The sequence below is a fragment of the Hemiscyllium ocellatum genome, chromosome 13 (genome assembly GCF_020745735.1).
Source record: "Hemiscyllium ocellatum isolate sHemOce1 chromosome 13, sHemOce1.pat.X.cur, whole genome shotgun sequence".
In the NCBI taxonomy this organism is placed as follows: domain Eukaryota; kingdom Metazoa; phylum Chordata; class Chondrichthyes; order Orectolobiformes; family Hemiscylliidae; genus Hemiscyllium; species Hemiscyllium ocellatum.
The window spans coordinates 3892602-3913639 of record NC_083413.1 but is presented as its reverse complement, the minus strand read 5'-3'; the positions used below and the strand labels follow the sequence as shown (position 1 = coordinate 3913639).

At 42.2% G+C, this 21038-nt stretch overlaps 1 protein-coding gene across 2 annotated transcripts; it reads left to right on the top strand.

Annotated features, from left to right (window-relative positions):
- Nucleotides 1-5246: 5246 nt before the first annotated feature.
- On the top strand, nucleotides 5247-15732 carry LOC132821409 (zinc finger protein 639-like). Of its 2 annotated transcripts, none has more exons than XM_060833989.1 (3): nucleotides 5247-5684; nucleotides 11823-11894; nucleotides 12570-15732. In XM_060833989.1, the coding sequence occupies exons 1-3, from the start codon at nucleotides 5627-5629 to the stop codon at nucleotides 13724-13726; spliced, it is 1287 nt and encodes a 428-aa protein (XP_060689972.1). In that variant the 5' UTR covers nucleotides 5247-5626; the 3' UTR covers nucleotides 13727-15732. The 2 variants fall into 2 exon arrangements, with proteins under 2 accessions (XP_060689972.1, XP_060689971.1); XM_060833988.1 differs by having other exon boundaries at nucleotides 5247-5708.
- The last annotated feature ends 5306 nt before the right edge of the window (nucleotides 15733-21038 follow it).

Here is a 21038-nt window from a genome sequence, read left to right as displayed (position 1 = left end):
GCATGGCCAATTCACCTGACCTGCACATCTTTGGACTGTGGGAGGAAACCGGAGCACCCGGAGGAAACCCACGCAGACACGGGGAGAATGTGCAACCCCACACAATCAGTCGCCTGAGTCGGGAATTGAACCCGGGTCTCTGGCGCTGTGAGGCAGCAGTGCTACCCACTGTGCCACTGTGCCGCCCACAATTGGGTATTGGGGTTATTGTGATATTGAAGGTAGTGGGACTTTGGGGTCATTGGGTTATTGGCGTTATTGTGGTATTGAAAGTAGTGGGGTATTGGGATTATTAGAGTATTGGGGTGCTGGGGCCATTAGGGTTATTGGAGTGTTGGGGTCATTAGGGTTATTGGAGTATTGGGAGTGTTGGGGTCATTAGGGCTATTGGAGTTATTAGAGTATTGGGTCATTAGGGTTATTGGAGTATTGGGGGTGTTGGGGTCATTAGGGTTATTGGAGTATTGGAGATGTGGGGTCATTAGGATTATTGGGGATATTGGAGTATTGGGGGTGTTGGGGTCATTAGAGTTATTTGAGTATTGGGGTTATTGGAGTTTTTGGGGTGTTGGGGTCATTAGAGTTATTGGAGTATTGGGGTGTTGGGGTCATTAGGGTTATTGGAGTATTGGGAGTGTTGGGGTCATTAGGGCTATTGGAGTTATTAGAGTATTGGGTCATTAGGGTTATTGGAGTATTGGGGGTGTGGGGGTCATTAGGGTTATTAGAGTATTGGAGGTGTGGGGGTCATTAGGGTTATTGGGGTTATTTGAGTATTAGGGGTGCTGGAGTCATTAGGGTTATTGGAGTGTTGGGAGTGTTGGGGTCATAAGGGTTATTGGTGTATTGGGGTTATTGGAGTATTGGGGGTGTTGGAGTTATTGGAGTATTGGGGTGTTGGGATTATTTGGAATATTGGAGATGTTGGAGTGTTGGGGTTATTGGAGTGTTGGGGGTGTTGGAGTATTGGGGTGTGGGAGTATTGGGATTATTCAAATGTTGGGGGTGTTGGAGTATTGGGGTTATTGGAGTGTTGGGGTTATTGGAGTGTTGGGAGTGTTGGACTATTGGGGTTGTTGGGGTTATTGGAGTTTTTGGAGTGTTGGGGGTGTTGGAGTATTGGGATTATTGGAGTATTGGGGGTGTTGGGGTTATTGGGAATATTGGTGTTATTGGAATATTGGGGTGTTGGAGTGTTGGGGTTATTGGAGTATTGGGGTTATTGGGGTATTGGGAGTATTGGGGTTATTGGAGTATTCGGGGTTATTGGATTATTGGGGGTTATTGGAGTATTGGAGTTATTGGAGTATTGGTGGTGTTGGGGTTATTGGAGTGCTGGGATCATGAGGGTTTTTGGAGTGTTGGGGTTATTGGAGTATTGGGGGTGTTGGGATCACTAGGGTTATTGGAGGATTGGGGTTATTGGAGTATTGGGGGTGTTGGGGTCATTAGGGTTATTGGAGTATTGGGGGTGTGGGGGTCATTAGGGCTTTTGGAGTATTGGGGGTTTTGGGGTCATTAGGGTTATTGGAGTATTGGAGGTGTGGGGGTCATTAGGGTTATTGGGATTATTTGAGTATTGGGGGTGCTGGGGTCATTAGGGTTATTGGAGTGTTGGGGTGTTGGGGTCATTAGGGTTATTGGAGTATTGGGGTTATTGGAGTATTGGGGGTGTTGAAGTTATTGGGGTTATTGGAGTGTTGGGGATGTTGGGGTTTTGGAGTATTGAGAGTGTTGGGGTTATTGGAGGTGTTGGAGTTATTGGAGTATTGTGGTGTTGGGATTATTTGGAGTATTGGAGATGTTGGAGTATTGGGGTTATTGGAGTGTTGGGGTTATTGGAGTGTTGGGAGTGTTGGACTATTGGGGTTGTTGGGGTTATTGGAGTTTTTGGAGTGTTGGGGGTGTTGGAGTATTGGGATTATTGGAGTATTGGGGGTGTTGGGGTTATTGGGAGTATTGTTGTTATTGGAATATTGGGGTGTTGGAGTGTTCGGGGTATTGGGGTTATTGGAGTATTGGGGTTATTGGGGTATTGGGAGTATTGGGGTTATTGGAGTATTGGGGGTGTTGAGGTTATTGGGAGTTTTGGGGGTGTTGGAGTATTGGGGGTATTGCGGTTATTTGGAGTATTGGAGGTGTTGGAGTGTTGGGGATATTGGAGTATTGGGGATGTTGGCGTTATTGGGAGTATTGGGGTTATTGGAGTATTGGGTGTGGTGGAGTGTTTGGGGTATTGGAGTATTAGGGTTATTGAGGTATTGGGATTATGGGGTTATTGGAGTGTTGGAGTTATTGGGAGTATTGAGGATGTTGGGGTTATTGGAGGTATTGGGGTTATTGGAGTGTTGGGGTTGTTGGGGTTATTGGGGTATTGGAGTATTGGGGTTAAAGGGTTATTAGGGTATTGGGGTATGGGGTAGTGGTGTTATTGGGGTATTGGGGGTTTTGGAGCGTTGGAGGTATTGGGGTTATTGGAGTATTGGGGTTATTGGAGTGTTGTGGGTATTGGGGTTATTGGAGTGTTGGGGTTGTTGGAGTATTGGGGTTATTGGAGTGTTGGGGTTATTGGAATGTTTGGGGTGTTGGAGTGTTGAGGTCATTGGAGTGTTGGGGTAATTGGAGTATTTGGGGTGTTGGAGTGTTGGGGTTATTGGAGTGTTGGGGGTGTTGGAGTGTTGGGGTTTTTGGAGTGTTGGGGTTATTGGAGTGTTGGGGGGATTGGAGTGTTGGGGTTTTTGGAGTGTTGGGGTTATTGGTGTGTTGGGGGTTATCGGAGGTGTTAGAGTATTTGAGGTGTTGGAGTGTTGGAGGTGTTGGAGTATTGGGGTTATTGGAGTGTTGGGGTTATTGGAGTGTTGGGGGTGTTGGAGTGATGGGGGTGTTGGAGTACTGGGGGTGTTGGTGTATTGGGAGTGTTGGAGTATTGGGAGTGTTGGAGATTTGCATTGGAGGATTATTGGGGTATTGGAGTATTGGGGGTGTGTGAGTATTGGGGTTATGGGAGTTTTGGGGGTGCTAGATGTTGGGGGTGTTGGAGTATTGGGGTTATTGGAGTGTTGGGGGTGTTGGACTATTGGGGTTGTTGGGGTTATTGGAGTTTTTGGAGTGTTGGGAGTGTTGGAGTATTGGGATTATTGGAGTATTGGGGTTATTGGAGTATTGGGGTGTTGGGGTTATTGGGAGTATAGGGGTGTTGGGATTATTTGGAGTATTGGAGATGTTGGAGTGTTCGGGATATTGGAGTATTGGGGGTGTTGAGGTTATTGGGAGTATTGGTGTTATTGGAATATTGGGGTGTTGGAGTGTTCGGGGTATTGGAGTATTGGGGTTATTGGAGTATTGGGGTTATTGGGGTATTGGGAGTGTTGGGGTTATTGGAGTGTTGGGAGCATTGGGGGTGTTGGAGTACTGGGGTTATTGGGAGTGTTGGGGTTATTGGGAGTATTGGGGTTATTGGAGTATTGTGGGTTATTGGAGTATTGGAGTTATTGGAGTATTGGTGGTGTTGGGGTTATTGGAGTATTGGGGTTATTGGAGTATTGAGGGTGTTGGGGATATTGGAGAATTGGGGTTGTTGGAGTATTGGGGGTGTTGAGGTTATTGGGAGTATTGGGGGTGTTGGAGTATTGGGGGTGTTGAGGTTATTTGGAGTATTTGGAGGTGTTGGAGTGTTGGGGGTGTTGGGGTTATTTGAAGTATTGGAGGTGTTGGAGTGTTGGGGGTATTGGAGTATTGGGGATGTTGGGGTTTTTGGGAGTATTGGGGTTATTGGAGTATTGGGTGTGGTGGAGTGTTCGGGGTATTGGAGGATTAGGGTTATTGAGGTATTGGGGGTATTGGGATTATGGGGTTATTGGAGAGTTGGGGTTATTGGGAGTATTGTGGATGTTGGGGTTATTGGGGTGTTGGGAATATTGGGGTTATTGGGGTGTTGGGGATATTGGAATATTGGGGTTATTGGGGATATTGGGGTGTTGGGGATATTGCGGTATTGGGGGTGTTGGATCGTTGGGGGTGTTGGGGGTGTTGGAGTATTGGGGTCATTGGAGAATTGGGGGTGTTGGGGTTATTGGGGTATTGGGGTTATTGGGGGTGTTGGAGTATTGGGGCTGTTTGGGTTATTGGGGTGTTGGGGTTATTGGAGTGTTGGGGTGTTGGAGTATTGGGTTATTGAGGGTGTTGTGGTTATTGGAGTATTGGGGTGTTGGAGTATTGGGGTTATTGGGGGTGTTGGGGTTATTGGGGGCATTGGGGTAATTGGGGTTATTGGGGGTGTTGGAGTATTGGAGTGTTGGGGTTATTGGAGTGTTGGAGTATTGGGGTTATTGGGATATTGGGGTGTTGGGGATATTGGGGTGTTGGGGTTATTGGAGTGTTGGAGTATTGAAGTTATTGGGGATATTGGGGTGTTGGGGTTATTGGAGTATTGGGGATATTGGGGTGTTGGGGTTATTGGGATATTGGGGTTATTGGGGATATTGGGGTTATTGGGGTTATTGGAGTATTGGGATATTGGGGTTATTGGGGTATTGGGGATATTGGGGTGTTGGGGATATTGGGGTTATTGGGGTGTTGGGAATATTGGGGTTATTGGGGTGTTGGGGATATTGGAGTATTGGGGTTATTGGGGTGTTGGGGATATTGCGGTATTGGGGGTGTTGGATCGTTGGGGGTGTTGGGGATGTTGCAGTATTGGGGTCATTGGAGTTTTGGGGGTGTTGGGGTTATTGGGATATTGGGGGTGCTGGAGCATTGGGGCTGTTTGGGTTATTGGGGTGTTGGGGTTATTGGAGTGTTGGGGTTTGGAGTATTGGGGTTATTGGGGGTGTTGGGGTTATTGGAGTATTGGGGTTATTGGGGGTGTTGGGGTTATTGGGGTGTTGGGGTTATTGGAGTATTGGGGTGTGGTGTATTGTGGTTATTGGGGGTGTTGGGGTTATTGGGGGCATTGGGGTTATTGGGGTAATTGGGGTTATTGGGGGTGTTGGAGTATTGGGGTTATTGGGGTATTGGGGTTATTTGGATATTGGGGTTATTGGATTATTGGGTTATTGGGGTTATGGAGTTATTGTGTATATTGGGGTAATTGGGGGTAATTGTGGATATTGGGGGTGTTGTGGATATTGGGGTAATTGCGGATATTGGGGGTAATTGTGGATATTGGGGGTAATTGCGGATATTGGGGTTGGCCGGGGCTGGTTTTTTTCTCTGATCGGGAAACGCGAGACGCTCCCTGTGCGCGCGCAGCGGAAACCGGGAGCCCGCGCGCTCAGGGAGCGTCTCACAACAAGACCCGGAGCTGGGGCAGAGGGAGCAGGCCTTCAGGCTGGGACACAGGCCTCTCACTGCCGCTTCACAGGCGGCCGCAGTGACCCAGGGACAGCCGCCGGGAGGCCGGGGCCCAGGACCAAGGGACAGCCGCCGGGAGCCGAGCCCAGGGACAGCCGCCGGGAGCCGAGCCCAGGGACAGCCGCCAGGCCCAGCCCCAGGCCCGGGGCAAAGGGACTGCCGTCGGGAGCTGGGGCCCAGGCCCGGGACACAGGGACAGCCGCCGGGGCCCAGGCCCAGACCCAGGCCAGGCCCGGGGCCGAGGGACGGGAGCCGGGAGCCGGGCCGCTCCGCCATGAGTGCGAATGGCCAAAGGAAGCGGAGGAAGAGTTTAAATCCCTCCCGTTACTCGGGTAATGAAGGAGGAGGCTGTGAGAGTGAGTTATACAGAAACTGGGGACAAGGCAGCAGACCAACCAACTCAATAACCAGAACACACCTCACTAACCAACTCAATAACCAGGACACACCTCACTAACCAACTCAATAACCAGAACACACCTCACTAACCATAACACCGTGTAAATAACCAGAATACAGCTTCACTAACCATCAACACTGTATAAATAACCACAATACACCTTCACTAACCATCAACACTGTGTAAATAACCAGAATACAGCTTCACTAACCATAACACTGTGTAAATAACCAGAATACACCTTCACTAACCATCAACACTGTGTAAATAGCTGAAAATGTGTTGCTGGAAAAGCGCAGCAGGTCAGGCAGCATCCAAGGAACAGGGCATTTGACGTTTCGGGCATAAGTCCTTCTTCAGCCCTTCTCCTGCTCCTTGGATGCTGCCTGACCTGCTGCGCTTTTCCAGCAACACATTTTCAGCTCTGATCTCCAGCATCTGCAGTCCTCACTTTCTCCACACTGTGTAAATAACCAGAATACAGCTTCACTAACTGTAACGCTGTGTAAGTACCAGAATACAATTTCACTAACCGTACCACTGTGTAAATAACCAGAATACACCTTCACTAACCATAAACACTGTAAATAACTAGGATACAGCTTCACTAACCATAACACTCTGTAAATAACCAGGGTACAGCTTCACTAACTAACACTGTGTAAATAACCAGAATATAGCTTCACTAACCATAACACTCTGTAAATAACCAGGATGCAGCTTCACTAGTAACACTGTGTAAATAACCAGGATACAGCTTCACTAACCATAATCACTGTGTAAATAGAATACCGACTAAATAACTATAACATTGTCTCAATAACCCCAGCTGTGTCTAAACTATAAAACTGTAAATAACTAGGAAGACTGTGTAAGTAAGCATAATGTTGTCTACAGTAACTATAACCCTGTATATAGCCAAAACACACTGTATAACTGGCAGCAAGGTAATTCAGGAAAAATAATGATATTAACATTTTCAGTGTGGTACTTTATTGTGTTTTCAAATAGATGATTGAATTGTTGGATTGCTGTTAGGATTGTTTTCAGTTTTATTTGTTATTGGGGTAACATAAGAGCTTTCCCACTGTTAAAACTGAGTAATGGTTTGTGGGAAAGGAGATGGAGTTGTAAAGTCAACATAAGATTCACAGTTCAAAGTCAGTGTCTGCAGAATGTTCAATTGGTGTCGCGTGTGAGCTTTGTAGCATATTGTGGCGGCGATGACTTTGGCCTTATTGAATTGTGACTTGAGGACTTTGGATGTCAGATAAGTCTGTTAGTGCTGGTGTACTAAAATACTTGGGAGAGTTTTCAAAAGTTGATTTGGGGGTGGATATTTGCAGGTAAAGGGATGGCTGGAAAATGGGAAGCTTTTGAAATGAGATAATGAGAGTGCACAGACAGTATGTTTCTGTTAGGGCGCAGGGCTGGTAGGCGTAGGGGATGCTGGATAACTAGAGAAATTGAGGTTTTGGTTGAGAAAATGAAGGAAGCAGCTGTCAGATAAAGACAGCAGAGATTGAGTGAATCCCTAGAAGAGCATAAAGGCAGTAAGAGTATACTTGAGAGAACTCATGAGAGCAAAAGCGACATGAGACTGCTTTGGCAAATAGGGTTAAGGAGAATCCAAAGGAATTTTATAAATACATTGAGGACAAAAGAGTAACTAGGGATTGAATAGGCTGCGTAAAGTTTATCAAGATAATTATGTGTGAAACAGTAGAAGATGGGGGCAATACTAAATGAATATTTTGCATCAATGTTTACTGCGGAGAAGGATATGGAAGGTAAAAAATGTGGGAAAATAAATAACAACATCTTAAAAGATGTCCATATTACCTAGGAAGAGTTGCTGGATTTCTTAAAACACATAAAGGTGGATAAATCTCTGGGACCTGATCAGGTGTACCCTAGAATTCTGTGGGAAGCCAGGGAAGTGATTGCTGGGCCCCTTGCTGAGATATTTATCTCATTGATAGTCACAGGGGAGGTGCTGGAAGACTGGAGGTTGGTTAACGTGGTGCCACTGTTTAAGAAAGGTGGTTAGGAAAAGCCAGGGAACTATAGACTGATGAGCCTGACATCGGTGGTGATCAAGTTGTTGGAAGGGATCTTGAGGAATAGGATTTACATGTATTTGGAAAGGCAAAGACTGATTAGGGATAGTCATTAAGGTTTAGTGCATAGGAAATAGTGTCTGTCAAACTTGTGTTTTTTGAAGTAGTAACGAAAAGGATTGATGAAGGTAGAATGGTGGATGTGATCTATATGGACTTCAGTAAGGCGGTCGACAAGGTTCCTCATGGTAGACTGGTTAGCAAGGTTAGATCTCATGGAATACAGAGAGAACTAGCCATTTGTATATAGAACTGTGTCGAAGGTAGAAGTCCAATGATGGTGTTGGAGGGTTGCTTTTCAGAATGGTGACCAGTGGTATGCCACAAGGATCAGCACTGGATCCACTGCTTTCCGTCATTTATATATATGATTTGGATGTGAACATAGGAGGTATGGTTGGTAAGTTTGCAGATGACACCAAAATTGGAGGTGTAGTGGACAGGGAAGAAGGTTACCTTAGTGCACAGGACCTTGATCAGATGGGTTGAGGAGTGGAAGATGGAGTTTAATTTAAATAAATATGAGGTGCTGCATTTTGGAAAGGCAAATCAGGGCAGGGCTTATACGTTTAGTATTAAGGTCCTGGGGAATGTTGCTAAACAAAGAGATCTTGGAGTGCAGGTTCATAGTTCCTTGAAAGTAGAGTTGCAGGTTGACAGGATATTGAAGGTGGCGTTTGGTATGCTTATTTTTATTGGTCAGAGCATTGAGTATAGGAGTTAGGAGGTCATGTTGCGGCCATACAGGACATTAGTTAGGCCACTTTTAGAATACTGTATTCAATTCTGGTCTCTTTCCTATTGGAAAGATGTTGTGAAACTTAAAAGGGTTCAGAAAAGATTTACAAGGATGTTGCCAGCGTTGGAGGGTTTGAGCTATAGGGATAGTCTGGTAGTGTGGCCGAGCAGTCTACGGCGCTGGATTAAGGCTCCTGTCTCTAAGGAAGCGTGAGTTCGAATCCCATCGCTGTCATTCCTGAGAGTCACAGGTTGCATTTCAGTGTGTTATTGAGAAACAAACTTGTAAGGAGCTATCTTACAAGTTATCTGTAAATAATAGGGTGGTTATGGTAGGGGATTTTAATTTTCCAAACATCTATGGGACTGCCATAGTGTTAAAGGTTTAGATGGAGAGGAATTTGTTAAATGTGTACAAGACAATTTTCTGATTCAGTATGTAGATGTACCTACTAGAGAAGGTGCAAACTTTGATCTACTCTTGGGGAAAAAAGGCAGGGCAGGTGACTGAGGTGTCAGTGGGGGAGCACTTTGGGGTCAGCGACCATAATTCTAAATAATTTTAAAATAGTGATGGAAAAGGATAGGTCTAAAAGCTGAAGCTCTAAATTGGAGAAAAGGCCAATTTTGACGGTTATAGGCAAGAACTTTCGAAAGCTGCTTGGAGGAAAATGTTCGCAGGTAAAGGGACGGCTGGAAAATGGGAAGTCTTCAGAAGTGAGATAACAAGAATCCAGAGGAAGTATATTCTTGTCAGGGTGAAAGGGAAGGCTGGTAGGTCCTAAAGAAATTGAGGATTTGGTTAAGAAAAAGAAGGAAGCATATGTAAGGTAGAGACAGAATAAATCGAGTGAATCCTTAGAAGAGTATAAAGAAAGTAGGAGTATACTTAAGAAGGAAATCAGGAGGGCAAAACGGGTACATGAGATACCTTTGGCAAATAGAATTAAGTAGAATCTAAAAGGTTTTTACAAATATATTAAGGACAAAAGGGTAACTAGGGAGAGAATAAGGCCTCTCAAAGATCAGTAAGGCAGCCTTTGTTGGAGCCACAGAAAATGGGGGAGATACTAACTGAATCTTTTGCATCAGTATTTACTGTGGAAAAGGATATGGAAGATATAGACTGTAGGGGAATAGATGGTGACATCTTGCAAAATGTCCAGATTACAGAGGAGGAAGTGCTGGATGTCTTGAAACAGTTAAAAGTGGATAAATCCCCAGGACCTGATCAGGTGTACTCGAGAACTCTGTGGGAATCTAGAGAAGTGATTGCTGGGTCTTTTGCTGAGATATTTGTATCATTGATAGTCACAGGTGGGGTGCCGGAAGAGTGGAGGTTGGCAAATGTGGTGCCACTGTTTAAGAAGGGCGTTAAAGACAAGCCAGGGAACTATAGACCGATGAGCCTGACCTCGGTGGTGGGCAAGTTGTTGGAGGGAATCCAGAGGGACAGGATTTACATGTATTTGGAAAGGCAAGGACTGATTCGGGATAGTCAACATGGCTTTGTGCATGGGAAATTATGTCTCACAAACTTGATTGAGTTTTTTGAAAAAGTAACAAAGAAGATTGATGAGGGCAGAGCAGTAGATGTGATCTATATGGACTTCAGTAAGGCGTTCAACAAGGTTCCCCATGGAGACTTTCCTCCTCTTCAAAATGTCTCTCCTTCTGGAAGTGTCAGATGGGGTCACTGTTTTGTTTCAGCAAGTAACTTTGACAGTGGGCGGCACGGTGGCACAGTGGTTAGCACTGCTGCCTCACAGCACCTGAGACCCGGGTTCAATTCCCGACTCAGGCGACTGACTGTGTGGAGTTTGCACGTTCTCCCCGTGTCTGCGTGGGTTTCCTCCGGGTGCTCCGGTTTCCTCCCACAGTCCAAGGTGTGCAGGTCAGGTGAATTGACCATGCTATATTGCCCGTAGTGTTAGGTAAGGGGTAAATGTAGGGGTATGGGTGGGTTGCGCTTCGGCGGGTCGGTATGGACTTGTTGGGCCGAAGGGCCTGTTTCCACACTGTAAGTAATCTATTCTAATCTAAAAAAAACTAGGCAAAAGTGAGGACTGCAGATGCTGGAGATTAGAGTCGAGTGTGTGGTGCTGGAAAAGCACAGCAGGTCAGGCAGCATCCGAGGAGCAGGAAAATCAATGTTTTGGGCAAAAGCCCGGGAATAAAAGTAGAGTTAAGAGTACAAGCCAATCAGCTACGAGCCTGTTGGTACAAGTTGTTTGGTCTACTCCAAGTTCTTCTGATCATTGTTATAAATTGTTATTATTGTTCTCTTTTCTTACTCCTTTCAAATTCACCTAGTTCTGCCAATCCTGGGTGTACATCCCTCTATTGTTTCTCTTGCATCTCCAGCATACCTACTCAGTTTGTAAGAATCTGCCGAAGTCAAAGTCAGAACTGACTCCAATGACTTGAGCATAAAGTATAGGCTGAAGCATTGGAGGAATGCTGTACTGTCAGGGTAACATTTTTGGATGAGACGTGGGAATTGGGAGTAGGCTGTTGAGGGATTAGTTGCGTTGGCTCCAGTTCAGAAAGGGTTAATAAGATTGATTCCAGAGATGAGGTGTTTGTCTCATGAAGAGAGATTGAGCTGTTGAGGCCTATACTCTGGAGTTTAGGAGAATGAGAGGAGATCTAATTGTGGTCCATAAAGTGTGAAAGGGGATTGACACATTAGACTTGGAAAGGGTGGTCCCTTGTGTGTGGGCAATCTTGAATGAGCGGTCATAGTTTTAGGGTAAGGAGTGGCAGATTTCAACAGGGATAAGGAGGAATTACTTCTCTAAGGGTCATGAATCTGTGGAATTCACTCCCCCAGAGTGCAGTGGATGCTAGGGCACTGAGTAAGATTAAGGAGGTGATAGATGTTTAATTAGTAACGGGTTGAAGGGTTATTGAGAGTGGTCATGAAAACAAAGTTGAGGGTGACTGGTACAATTACAACATTTAAAAGGCATCTGGATGGGTATATGAATAGGAAAGGATTAGAGGGATATGGGCCAAATTCTATCAAATGGAATTCGATTAGGTTAGGATATCTGGTCGGCATGGATGAGTTGGATTGAAGGAACTGCTTCCGTACTATACATCTCTATGACTCTAAGATCAGTAATGGTTGTTTTATATGGTTGAGAAGGCTCAAGGGACTGAAGGGTCTCATCCTGCTCCTCATTCTCATGTTATGTTGCCTTTTATAGGGTCTGATTCCACAGTTGAAGACAAAGAAGAAAAAAGTCCTGAACACTCTAACAGTTCAAGCGATTCACAAGGTAATTTTTCTTTTTAGTAATGAATTCTCATATCTGTAAATATTACCTTGTAATATCTATTTACTGAGATGAAAATGATGTACTGACTCATTAATTTGTTTCTTGAAGGTTGCTAGCCTGAGTGTGATTTTCTTTATTATTGATAAAATCAAAACTTGTGTCTTAACTGCAACCATTTGATAGGATTAGTTGATGTAATACTGCTGGGGCTGTCCTACAGACTAGAAGAAATTAAGACAACTCTGCTTTATCTTCTTTATTTACTGTTATTTTGCTTTCTTTGCTCTCCTTCTGTCTTTTCTCAACAATTTTCTCATTGTACCCTCTCCTTTAAAGCAGTGAACTGTGCTTGAGTACAGGTTTCAGGTGGTAGCAGCTTTCTGGGTCCTTAACCAAGTGACTATTCTTTATCTGAGTATCTAGACAGTGAGGGCTAGATTTTCATCTTGCTGCTCAAGTTCAGAACCATCTGTCTAGAATGACAACCTGTTATCAAAATTTTAATTTCTTGTTTTCTTTTCTTTGATCCATTCCCTTGTGACTAGACACTGGCATTTGCCAAGGGGATATGCTAGAAAATTGTGTTTTCAAACACTTGGGAAGGAGAAAATATGATGGTTTCCAAGAATGTCTTAAATGTGTCAGTGCATTCTATAAATTCACTTTTTTTTTCAGACCTTTGCATGGCCTTGAGACCAATAAACTCTGTTTTGAAAGGAACTAGCAAGAGGCAAAGTGAATTTGATAACTGGAGTCCTTTAAATCACCAAGTGAACAGATTTAACACACATCATCCTGAACATGGAGTTTCAACAAACAATAAACACCAAGACAATGCAAACGAAAGTTCAGTTGGTGATAGTTCGGAAAATCGGGCCAAGTCCCCTTGCTCAACGGTTCTTTATCAGCATAAGTGGCCTCTTCGAAAACCATCTTGTGATGGGCTGTATAGCTGTGAGCATTGTGACTTCAACAGCAAGTACCCATCAGAGCTGAAGCAGCATGTTATTCTCAGGCACACAAACACTCTGCCGAACATCTGTCCAGTTTGCAAACATGAATTTCTAACGTACGATCTACTTCATAAGCACATGCAGATCCATGAAACAGAAGAGCCAAATGCTTGCCAGTTGTGTAGCTACAGTGCAGAAAACCCGAAGGAGCTGGAGTTACACGTGGCGGATGTCCACAGCACTGAGTATCTGTACTGGTGTGAACAATGCAACATCCACTTCTGCAGTACCAGTGAGCTGCATCTTCACTTGCAGCAACATGATGGCGATGAACAGTACCTCTGCCAGTTCTGTGAGTATGGCACAGATGATGCTGCTGAGCTACATAGCCATGTCCTTGCTGAACATGCATACAGCCTCATGGAGATGAATGACAGTTCCGAAGATGGACTTCAGGGACCTGCAGGCTTCTTAAGTAAAGTGAGCTTTGACCGGGAGAGAAATTTTTTTATCTGTCAGTCCTGCGGCTACAGGAGTCGGTTGTACGGCAATGTAAACCGGCATGTGGCAATTGAGCACGCCCGTTTTTTCCCATATGTGTGTGATGATTGTGGGAAGGGATTTTGCAACACAGCCGAATATAACAAACATTTGAATTTGCACTCTTCTCAGGAGATCTACTTGTGTCAGTACTGTGATTATTCTACTGAGCAAATTGCAAACCTCCGATCCCATATCGACATAAGCCACGCTGCAGCGCTTCCATACAAATGCGAGATGTGTATGTTGAGGTTTGCAAATGATGGTGACCTTATGTGGCATCTTGCTAAACACAAACAGAATAATGAGCTGCTATGGTATCAGGGATATGATTATTAAACATAATTTTAAACTTTGTTTCTGTGGCTGTGTCTTGTAGAATTCCACGAGTGTGAAGCTACATTGTTTTTTGATTATTTGGAAGGTGTTCCTGTGGAAGAGTGCCATGTAAGTCCTCACAAGCCTATCTGTCTGACTATAGAGAATCCAAAGTGGCTTAACTGAGTGTGTGAAGCGTTTTCTGTTGCTGTTCTATTTCGCCGATTGTAGCACTGTGTGTGATGGCTGAGAACCAAGCAAGAAAGCATTCCAAATTCCAACCTGTCACAAACATCAATATTTTAAAGTCGAATGTAAACCATGAGTATAAATGGGGGAAACTGTAAAAGCACAGTCTGTGCCCTGGTATCTGGAAAGTTAAAACAGCAAAAGATAGACCTTCCCATTTGGGTGTTATCTGAAATCTGTGCACAAATTGTTTCCAAAATTGAAACTAGGTTTCCCTCGTGCTCCCCCTCTTGCACTACCTCCTCTCTAAGTTTCTAAACTGTCTTATTTAGCCAATGTTTTAAAAACTTTTTTAAAAAAATTACTTTAAGAAAGGTCCTTGATTTATGAACAATAATCTTGTGCAACATGATCCATACAGCCAACATGGATATATCACAAACGATTAGAAAGTGAATTAATGTCTAGTTCACCACCTGTGAATAGTCAGCTTTGCAAATAACTAATTACCTTTAAAACAATTGCATTTGGTATTTATAATGGTTTGCAGAATTCAGTTTCTTTGTAAGTTTAAAATTTTGCACTCAAAGCTTTTGAAACATGTTTGTCAGCACCTGGCACCCAAAGAGCTTTCTTAAATTTAAAAGTCTCCATGAATTTTGCAAATTAATACTATTAATGGAAACTTAATTCAATCTGCAGACGTGTCAGATTTGTAACAGGGTCAGCTTCCACCACAATGCTTTTCAAACTAGCACAGGAGATAGCAGGAATTTAGTTTAGATCTGGATTTTTTTTTTAGTTTTCTAACTGACTTCCGGAGAATTTCCAGTGAAAGGCCATTTGGTTGCACGGTGCCAGAAACTACAGACTCCTTGGCTAAAAATCTATTTTTTCTTCAAGATTATTTTCTAATCATAATTTTTGCAATGGCATGCTGGTGTTTTACAAGTCCTGATTGTTGCAAGAGGACCCAAGATAACAGGAGAGAGAGGAGAATCTTCTGCATTTCTAAACAGATCATTGAGGTAATATTGGCTGCATGTGTTGTCTACAGACTAGGCTATCCTAACCAAACTGGTTGTTGGGACAAGAATAAATTTAGCAAAATTACAGAGCCGAATTAAATTTGAATGCATCTCAGCAAAGGATAAATATCTCAAGATGGGGAATCAAGGAAAACCTTACTGCGGAAAACAATCCACAGACCAACAATGCTGTTCTTTTTTCAGACTTTCTTACATTAAAGATGATTTAGTAATGGACCAATGGCTTGCAATGTTTCTTGTAGATGTACAAAGAGATGCACTTGTACCTGTACAAGTGTACATTATAAAAATATAAAATTATGCTTTCTTAACACACTTCCACTATGTCAGAGTGCCCTTCAAGGTTGGATGGATGTGATAGTAATGTATATAAACAGAAGATGGTTCATATATTCAGAGTGTCTACAGTGATTTTGTGGATATCACCTGAGCACTGATATCAGATTTACTGACCTTTTATAGTTCACTGACTGTTATTTAGTATTTATTTTGAAGGCATCTTATCCATGGGTATGGTGCAGTATGACGGATCTCTGACCAGCTTTCTTGAAAGTGGTTTGGGCAAAGTATCACTCCTTTCTTTATAATGTATATCAGTATGATTACGTAGGCTATGTAGAGCTGATTGTGCTGAAGATCGTGTCAATGTTATGGAATAAGTGACATCAATTTTGAAAATTAAAATAAACTTTGTCAGCTCAGTTGGAAATTATGGTTATCTTGTTTTATTATAGTCAGTGTGTTTGTGTTCTTAAATATGCAAAAACTCATATTTCGATTCTCGTTCGGTTTCTTGGAAAAGTGTCTTGATAATTAGCTTTGTGCATTAAAAACTGCTTAATATACACAGTTATACATTTGAATTGAACAGAATGATGCCTACTTATAAGTCATACTTGCTAAACTGCAATATTACATTGTGGGACAGTTCCACAATGGCTTTTCTTCTATATCCAGAAGTGCTCTTACATACAACTGAACGTTTCTTTTCCAAATCCAAATCACTTTTATTTTAAATGCGGAAGTGCTTTTACACAACTGAAAAGCTTTCCCACCACCAAATCACAGGGACCTGTTTTGTTTTTAACTATCGACTGCCACCATTAAATCATCCATTTGGCCAAATGATCCCATCATGCCTTTTAGAATATTGTTTTCGTTGGGAAAACCTGGGATTAAGTCCGAGGTCGATCACCTATTTTTACGCAAGCTTCAGGATATTTTGGAACAACCTTATCCAGCTCTTTGTTGGGACCTGCTCATTGCACAAACAGACTCAGCATCTAATTAGCATTCTGTCAAAGAGGTCATAGGGTGGCTGGAATCAAAGATTACAGGAGAAACCAGGAAAATGGGGTTGAAAAACCAATCAGCCATGATTGAATGGTGGTGCAGACTCAATTGGCTAAATGACCTGATTTCTGCTCCTATGTCTTGTGGTCTTATAATAGAACATGGATAGCTGCTCTTTTAAGATTGAGAGTGTAGGCTTGAGGCTATCACAGGATACGACCAAGAGAAACTGATTGTTATTAATACTGACATCATCTAACTTGATAACCACAAAGTTCAAGCAAACATTTAATCCACGTATTTTAAATTTTTACATAATGCATTGCAGAATATCAATCCAAGCTACTTTCAGAGATTTCAAACCTATCATAGTTTTCACATTTTAAACCTGATTTGATTGGTCATTCATTGTGTTTTTTCACAAAGGATAAAGTATTTATATTTAAAGGGAATGAAACATTTAAAGCTGATATTCAACTGTTAATAAGACCCACAAAGAAGTGCAGAGTGTTGTTTTATAATACATTAGTGTCTTTTGGTTGGGGTAAAAAGATGCAGCAAATTCTATGCTGGCAAGAAGTCTGTGTACCTTGCCCCAACTCTGAATTTCAGATTTTAATGTGTGCATGTTACAAATGTAATTTTATATTGCCAAATATAATTGTTTGAAAATGTGCCCATCTGTTAAATGTATCATGAAGAAATTATGTAACATTTCACACATGCAGGTATTTAGTGAAACCTTCACCTAAGTTCCTGTAGAATCCTATTTATCTTTGTGGGAGTCAAAAATAGTGTTTAAAGTTATTTTTGAAGTATTTGATAATGCAACGCTTAGGATAATTTCTACATGCAATGTGGCTTGTCACAGTTTCTCAATGTTTGACAAATAATTTTGTATTTGCTTATTTTTGTATGCCTCTGATTTTGATGGAATTCTCAACTTTTGTTAAATAGAGAATACATTTGCATTCTTGTAACATTGCACAACACTGTATAAAAGTGACGTACAGCAAGTGATGAACTGTATACTGGGAGTATTTTCAGACATTTGAATAATGAGAAGAAAGTAATGCTGTACTTATGGGAACTAGTGCTATATTGTAAGATCATGGTATTAAAATGTAATTTTTGCACTTTGACATGATTCTTTGTTTTCATTACCATAATCAACTTCAAAAGTTCTGGTTAGGAATTGCAAAATAAAAAGCAAGTTTCAAAGATAACTTGATCAGAGTTCATGATCATAAATCGGTAACTCTTGTTAGAAATGCAGGAGTGTGTGTGCGTTAGGTTGCTACTAGACTCTGCGGTGATTTTACCACGGGTAATGTAACCAACTGGCAATTGTGGTTAAGATTTCAATGTGAATGATGGGTACCACTGGGGTCTCTGTCCCTGTACTCCAGCAAGGAGCTAACATCAGAATAAGTGGTGAGAGAGAAAAGTCCTGAAGTAAGAACATGAGGAGCCAGAGAGTAATGGAAAATGAGTTTAGGTTTGTGTTTCTATAGATTGGGTTAAGAGTGGTTAATTTCAGTCTAATAATTTTTTTTGCTCAGCGTGACAGTGAAAGTGTGGGCATCCTTGTGGAAGTCTGACTGAGAGGCTGAAGCTGTCACAGATCTTCTGACCTATTCAGTGTTCTGCACGTTGGAAACCAAAAGATGAACAGGGTAGAATTGAAGTGATGGCAGAAGTTGAGAAATTAATCCATCTTTTTTTTAAAGAAAGTCAATGAATTGTGCTAAGGGATGGGCATATGAGTGGTGTTTAAAAATAAAATAGTTTCTTCCATTACAGGTGTGCTGCAGTCAACAGTAGCATTCTTGGCTGTAACCATTATCATTCAGGCAAAATTTGGATATCAAATTTGGGACCTAGTAGTCAATATAGTTGATCCATACAGTTCTGAGTGGCAAATTATTTTTAATCATGGAAGAGGCAAAACTTTTAAATGTGAAAAAATAGATGTCTGGGATTGCTGCAGCTTCTTCAATATTAACTAAACAAAAACAAATGTGTTATAATTCTTAACCTGGTAGAATCATTGATATTACGATCTAACCACCAATAATTTGATGTCCAGCATCTTTTAAGATTGTCATCAGCTGTTCCTCCTCTCAATATGACATCTACTTGGGCACAAGTTTCTGTTGTAATTCTTCACATGATTGAATAGGCTTAACTTCAACCCCAAATCTTTGGACACTGATTAACCAGTCCCATGAGATGGTGGGATGCAGATTGTAGGATTTATTTCCTTTTTATTGTCTGATACTACTCTGCCTCATTGTTAAGGGGTTTGAACTGAAAGTGTGATGCAACTTAGTTGATAAGTTGCCATTTTAAATGATTGGAAACCAACCAGTTCCTCCAAGTCGTTAATGTCAATACTGCTGCACTTCAAGTAGAGCATTGGTGTGACTTTGTAGTATTTCCTTGTCCTTCCCTGGAATGTTAGCTACTTGAGTGTTGATAAACAGCACCTGATTTGGGTGATGTCGTTTAGCCATATAGATGGTGGCCAGTTTACTGTAACAAAGACAGAAGGTATTGGAGAAACTCAGCAGGTCTGGCAGCATCTGTGGAGAAAAGGCAGGTTATTATTTTGAGTCTAGTGACCATTCTTCAGAATTGATAGTAGCTAGGAAAATAGGCATAGGGGCTGAAAGTTGGGGGAGCTGGGGGTGGGACATAGTGTGTGGAAAGGCAGTTGGACAGAGGGATGGATTATAGTATGTCAAAGAACAGGAAAATCTGATAATGGGGACCATAAGTAGGTGGAGATTGGCTGTGATGAAAGCAACCCGAGTGATGACAGAGTCTGGTGTATGGGGTTTGAAGTCAGGACATGGGAGGTGGTGTTCAGGCCCTAAAGTTATTGAATTTGATAACAGGTTTGAAGGCTGCAGGTTCCTCAAGTGGAAAATGAGGTGTTGTTCTTCCAGTTTGCACTGTGTTTCGGTGGAGCATGCAGCAAACTTGACGTGGAGATGTTGACCGAAGAACCATGTGTTGAGGTGCCAGGCAACTGAAGCTGTCCATTTTTGTGGACAGAATTTAACTTCTGCAAAGCAGTCTCCCAGTCTGTGTTTCACCTCCCCAGTATTGAGGAGACCTCACTGTGAAGCAGAAGCAAATCATTGCTTCACCTGGAAAGTGTGTCTGGAGCCTTTGATAGTGAGGAGGTAAACAGGCAAGTTTTAGATTTCCTGTGGTTGTATGGGAAGGTGCCTTGGGATATGTGGAGGTGTTGGAAATAGACCAGTTTATTAAACTAATCATCCAATTTATTGTAGCTAGATTTTTCCTGAATGCTAGTCGAGCTGGCATTGAGATGTTTGTTAGGTCCTTGCATTAAATCTGAATGATGCAGTGGAGGAATTGTTGTTAGGGTTTTCTAGCTCTTATTTTGCAGGTCCAAGGTCCAGGGGATGATGACAATTGCTCTGTGAACCCGCAGGACTTTAGTTGACTTGTGGAGATCTTTGATGTCAAATACTTGCTGGTGTACTGCACCTTCTGAGTGTGTCTGTCAGCATGTATGGGTGTTGGAATGTACAATGATCAGGTTTGGATTGATACAAGTCTTGGTCACATTCAAGGACAAGTCTGATTGTCTTGAACACAAAATTGAAGAGATTGAGAATGGCTTGCAAATTCATAATGGTTTAGTCTCTAATGGTCAGTTTAGTTTTAAGTAGTAAAAAGGATCTTTTAAAACTAAAGCAATGGTCTGCATTTTAAATGTAAATATAATGCTGAAGAGTATTGGAACAACTCTTTTGCTAACTTGTGCCCTACTTGAACCGACTGTTTGACTTCTATGATTCAGAAACCTAAACAATAAGCTTACAATTGCAACAGTTACGCTGTGCCTAGTCAAATTTTGACAATAAATTTTTAAACTTGTTTTAAAAGCACTTTGTTTGTTTATTGCCATGATGATCTGGAGTGAGGTTAGTTGTGCAGCTAAAGCCATGTTAGCTGCTATGAGATGCACGCCCCCACCTCTGTTCATTGTTACATGGAATAATTCCACCTAATGTTACCTTCCCTAACCATCTCTGTAAATTGCAATGTTCTTCAACACGTGGCTTCTCTTTCTTTTAATGCCTTGAGCATTCATTTTGGAAATTTCACAACTTCCGTTCTGCATGGAAGGATTACTAGTACTGGTTCCTCCTGCAGACTATGCACGACTTTGCCCAAGGCCTCTGACTAAATACACCATCCTGAAATGTCCTGCTGGAGGCATGTTTGAATGTATGGGATTCCCACTCCATGTGAGTACCTGTGTTGGGTAGTTCTCCAAAGAGCAGTCACAGGTTATTTTGAACTGTTGTATGGATACCCAGGCCTTGTATCCAGCTTGCACTCAGAGGGAAACATTTTTCCACATTAACTTGTATGTGGTTGTAGGTCTTTCCTTATTTAAATTACATTTAATTAACATTGTAGTTTAATGTTTGATTTTATAAAATCTACAGATTTTGAATATGTGCCCAAATCAAGATCTGGGTCACTGAGTGGCATGGTCTGATGAAACAAGTAATAACCATACATTAATAATAATATATAATTGTTTTAAAAGCAATATTCTGCAACACTGCAGTGAGGCTAGGCCTTGCATTCTGTTTTGAAACCCCTCAGCCATGGCAGCAGTGAGAAAGACAGAGGGGCAACCCTTAGAACCTGAACCCTAAAGACTAGGTTTGAAGTGTTCACTGTTTCTCTCTTACTGAGTTCCTCCAGCCCTTTTTGTTGGTTTCAGATATTCAGCAGCTTTTATTTGAAAA

Excerpts from the sequence above, each read along its gene's own strand:
- LOC132821409 (XM_060833988.1), top strand. The coding sequence starts at position 5,627 with ATGAGTGCGAATGGCCAAAGGAAGCGGAGGAAGAGTTTAAATCCCTCC. Across the intron at positions 5,709-11,822 it reads TGAAGGAGGAGGCTGTGAGA|GGTCTGATTCCACAGTTGAA; the intron begins GTGAGTTATACA and ends TGCCTTTTATAG. Across the intron at positions 11,895-12,569 it reads CAGTTCAAGCGATTCACAAG|ACCTTTGCATGGCCTTGAGA; the intron begins GTAATTTTTCTT and ends TTTTTTTTTCAG.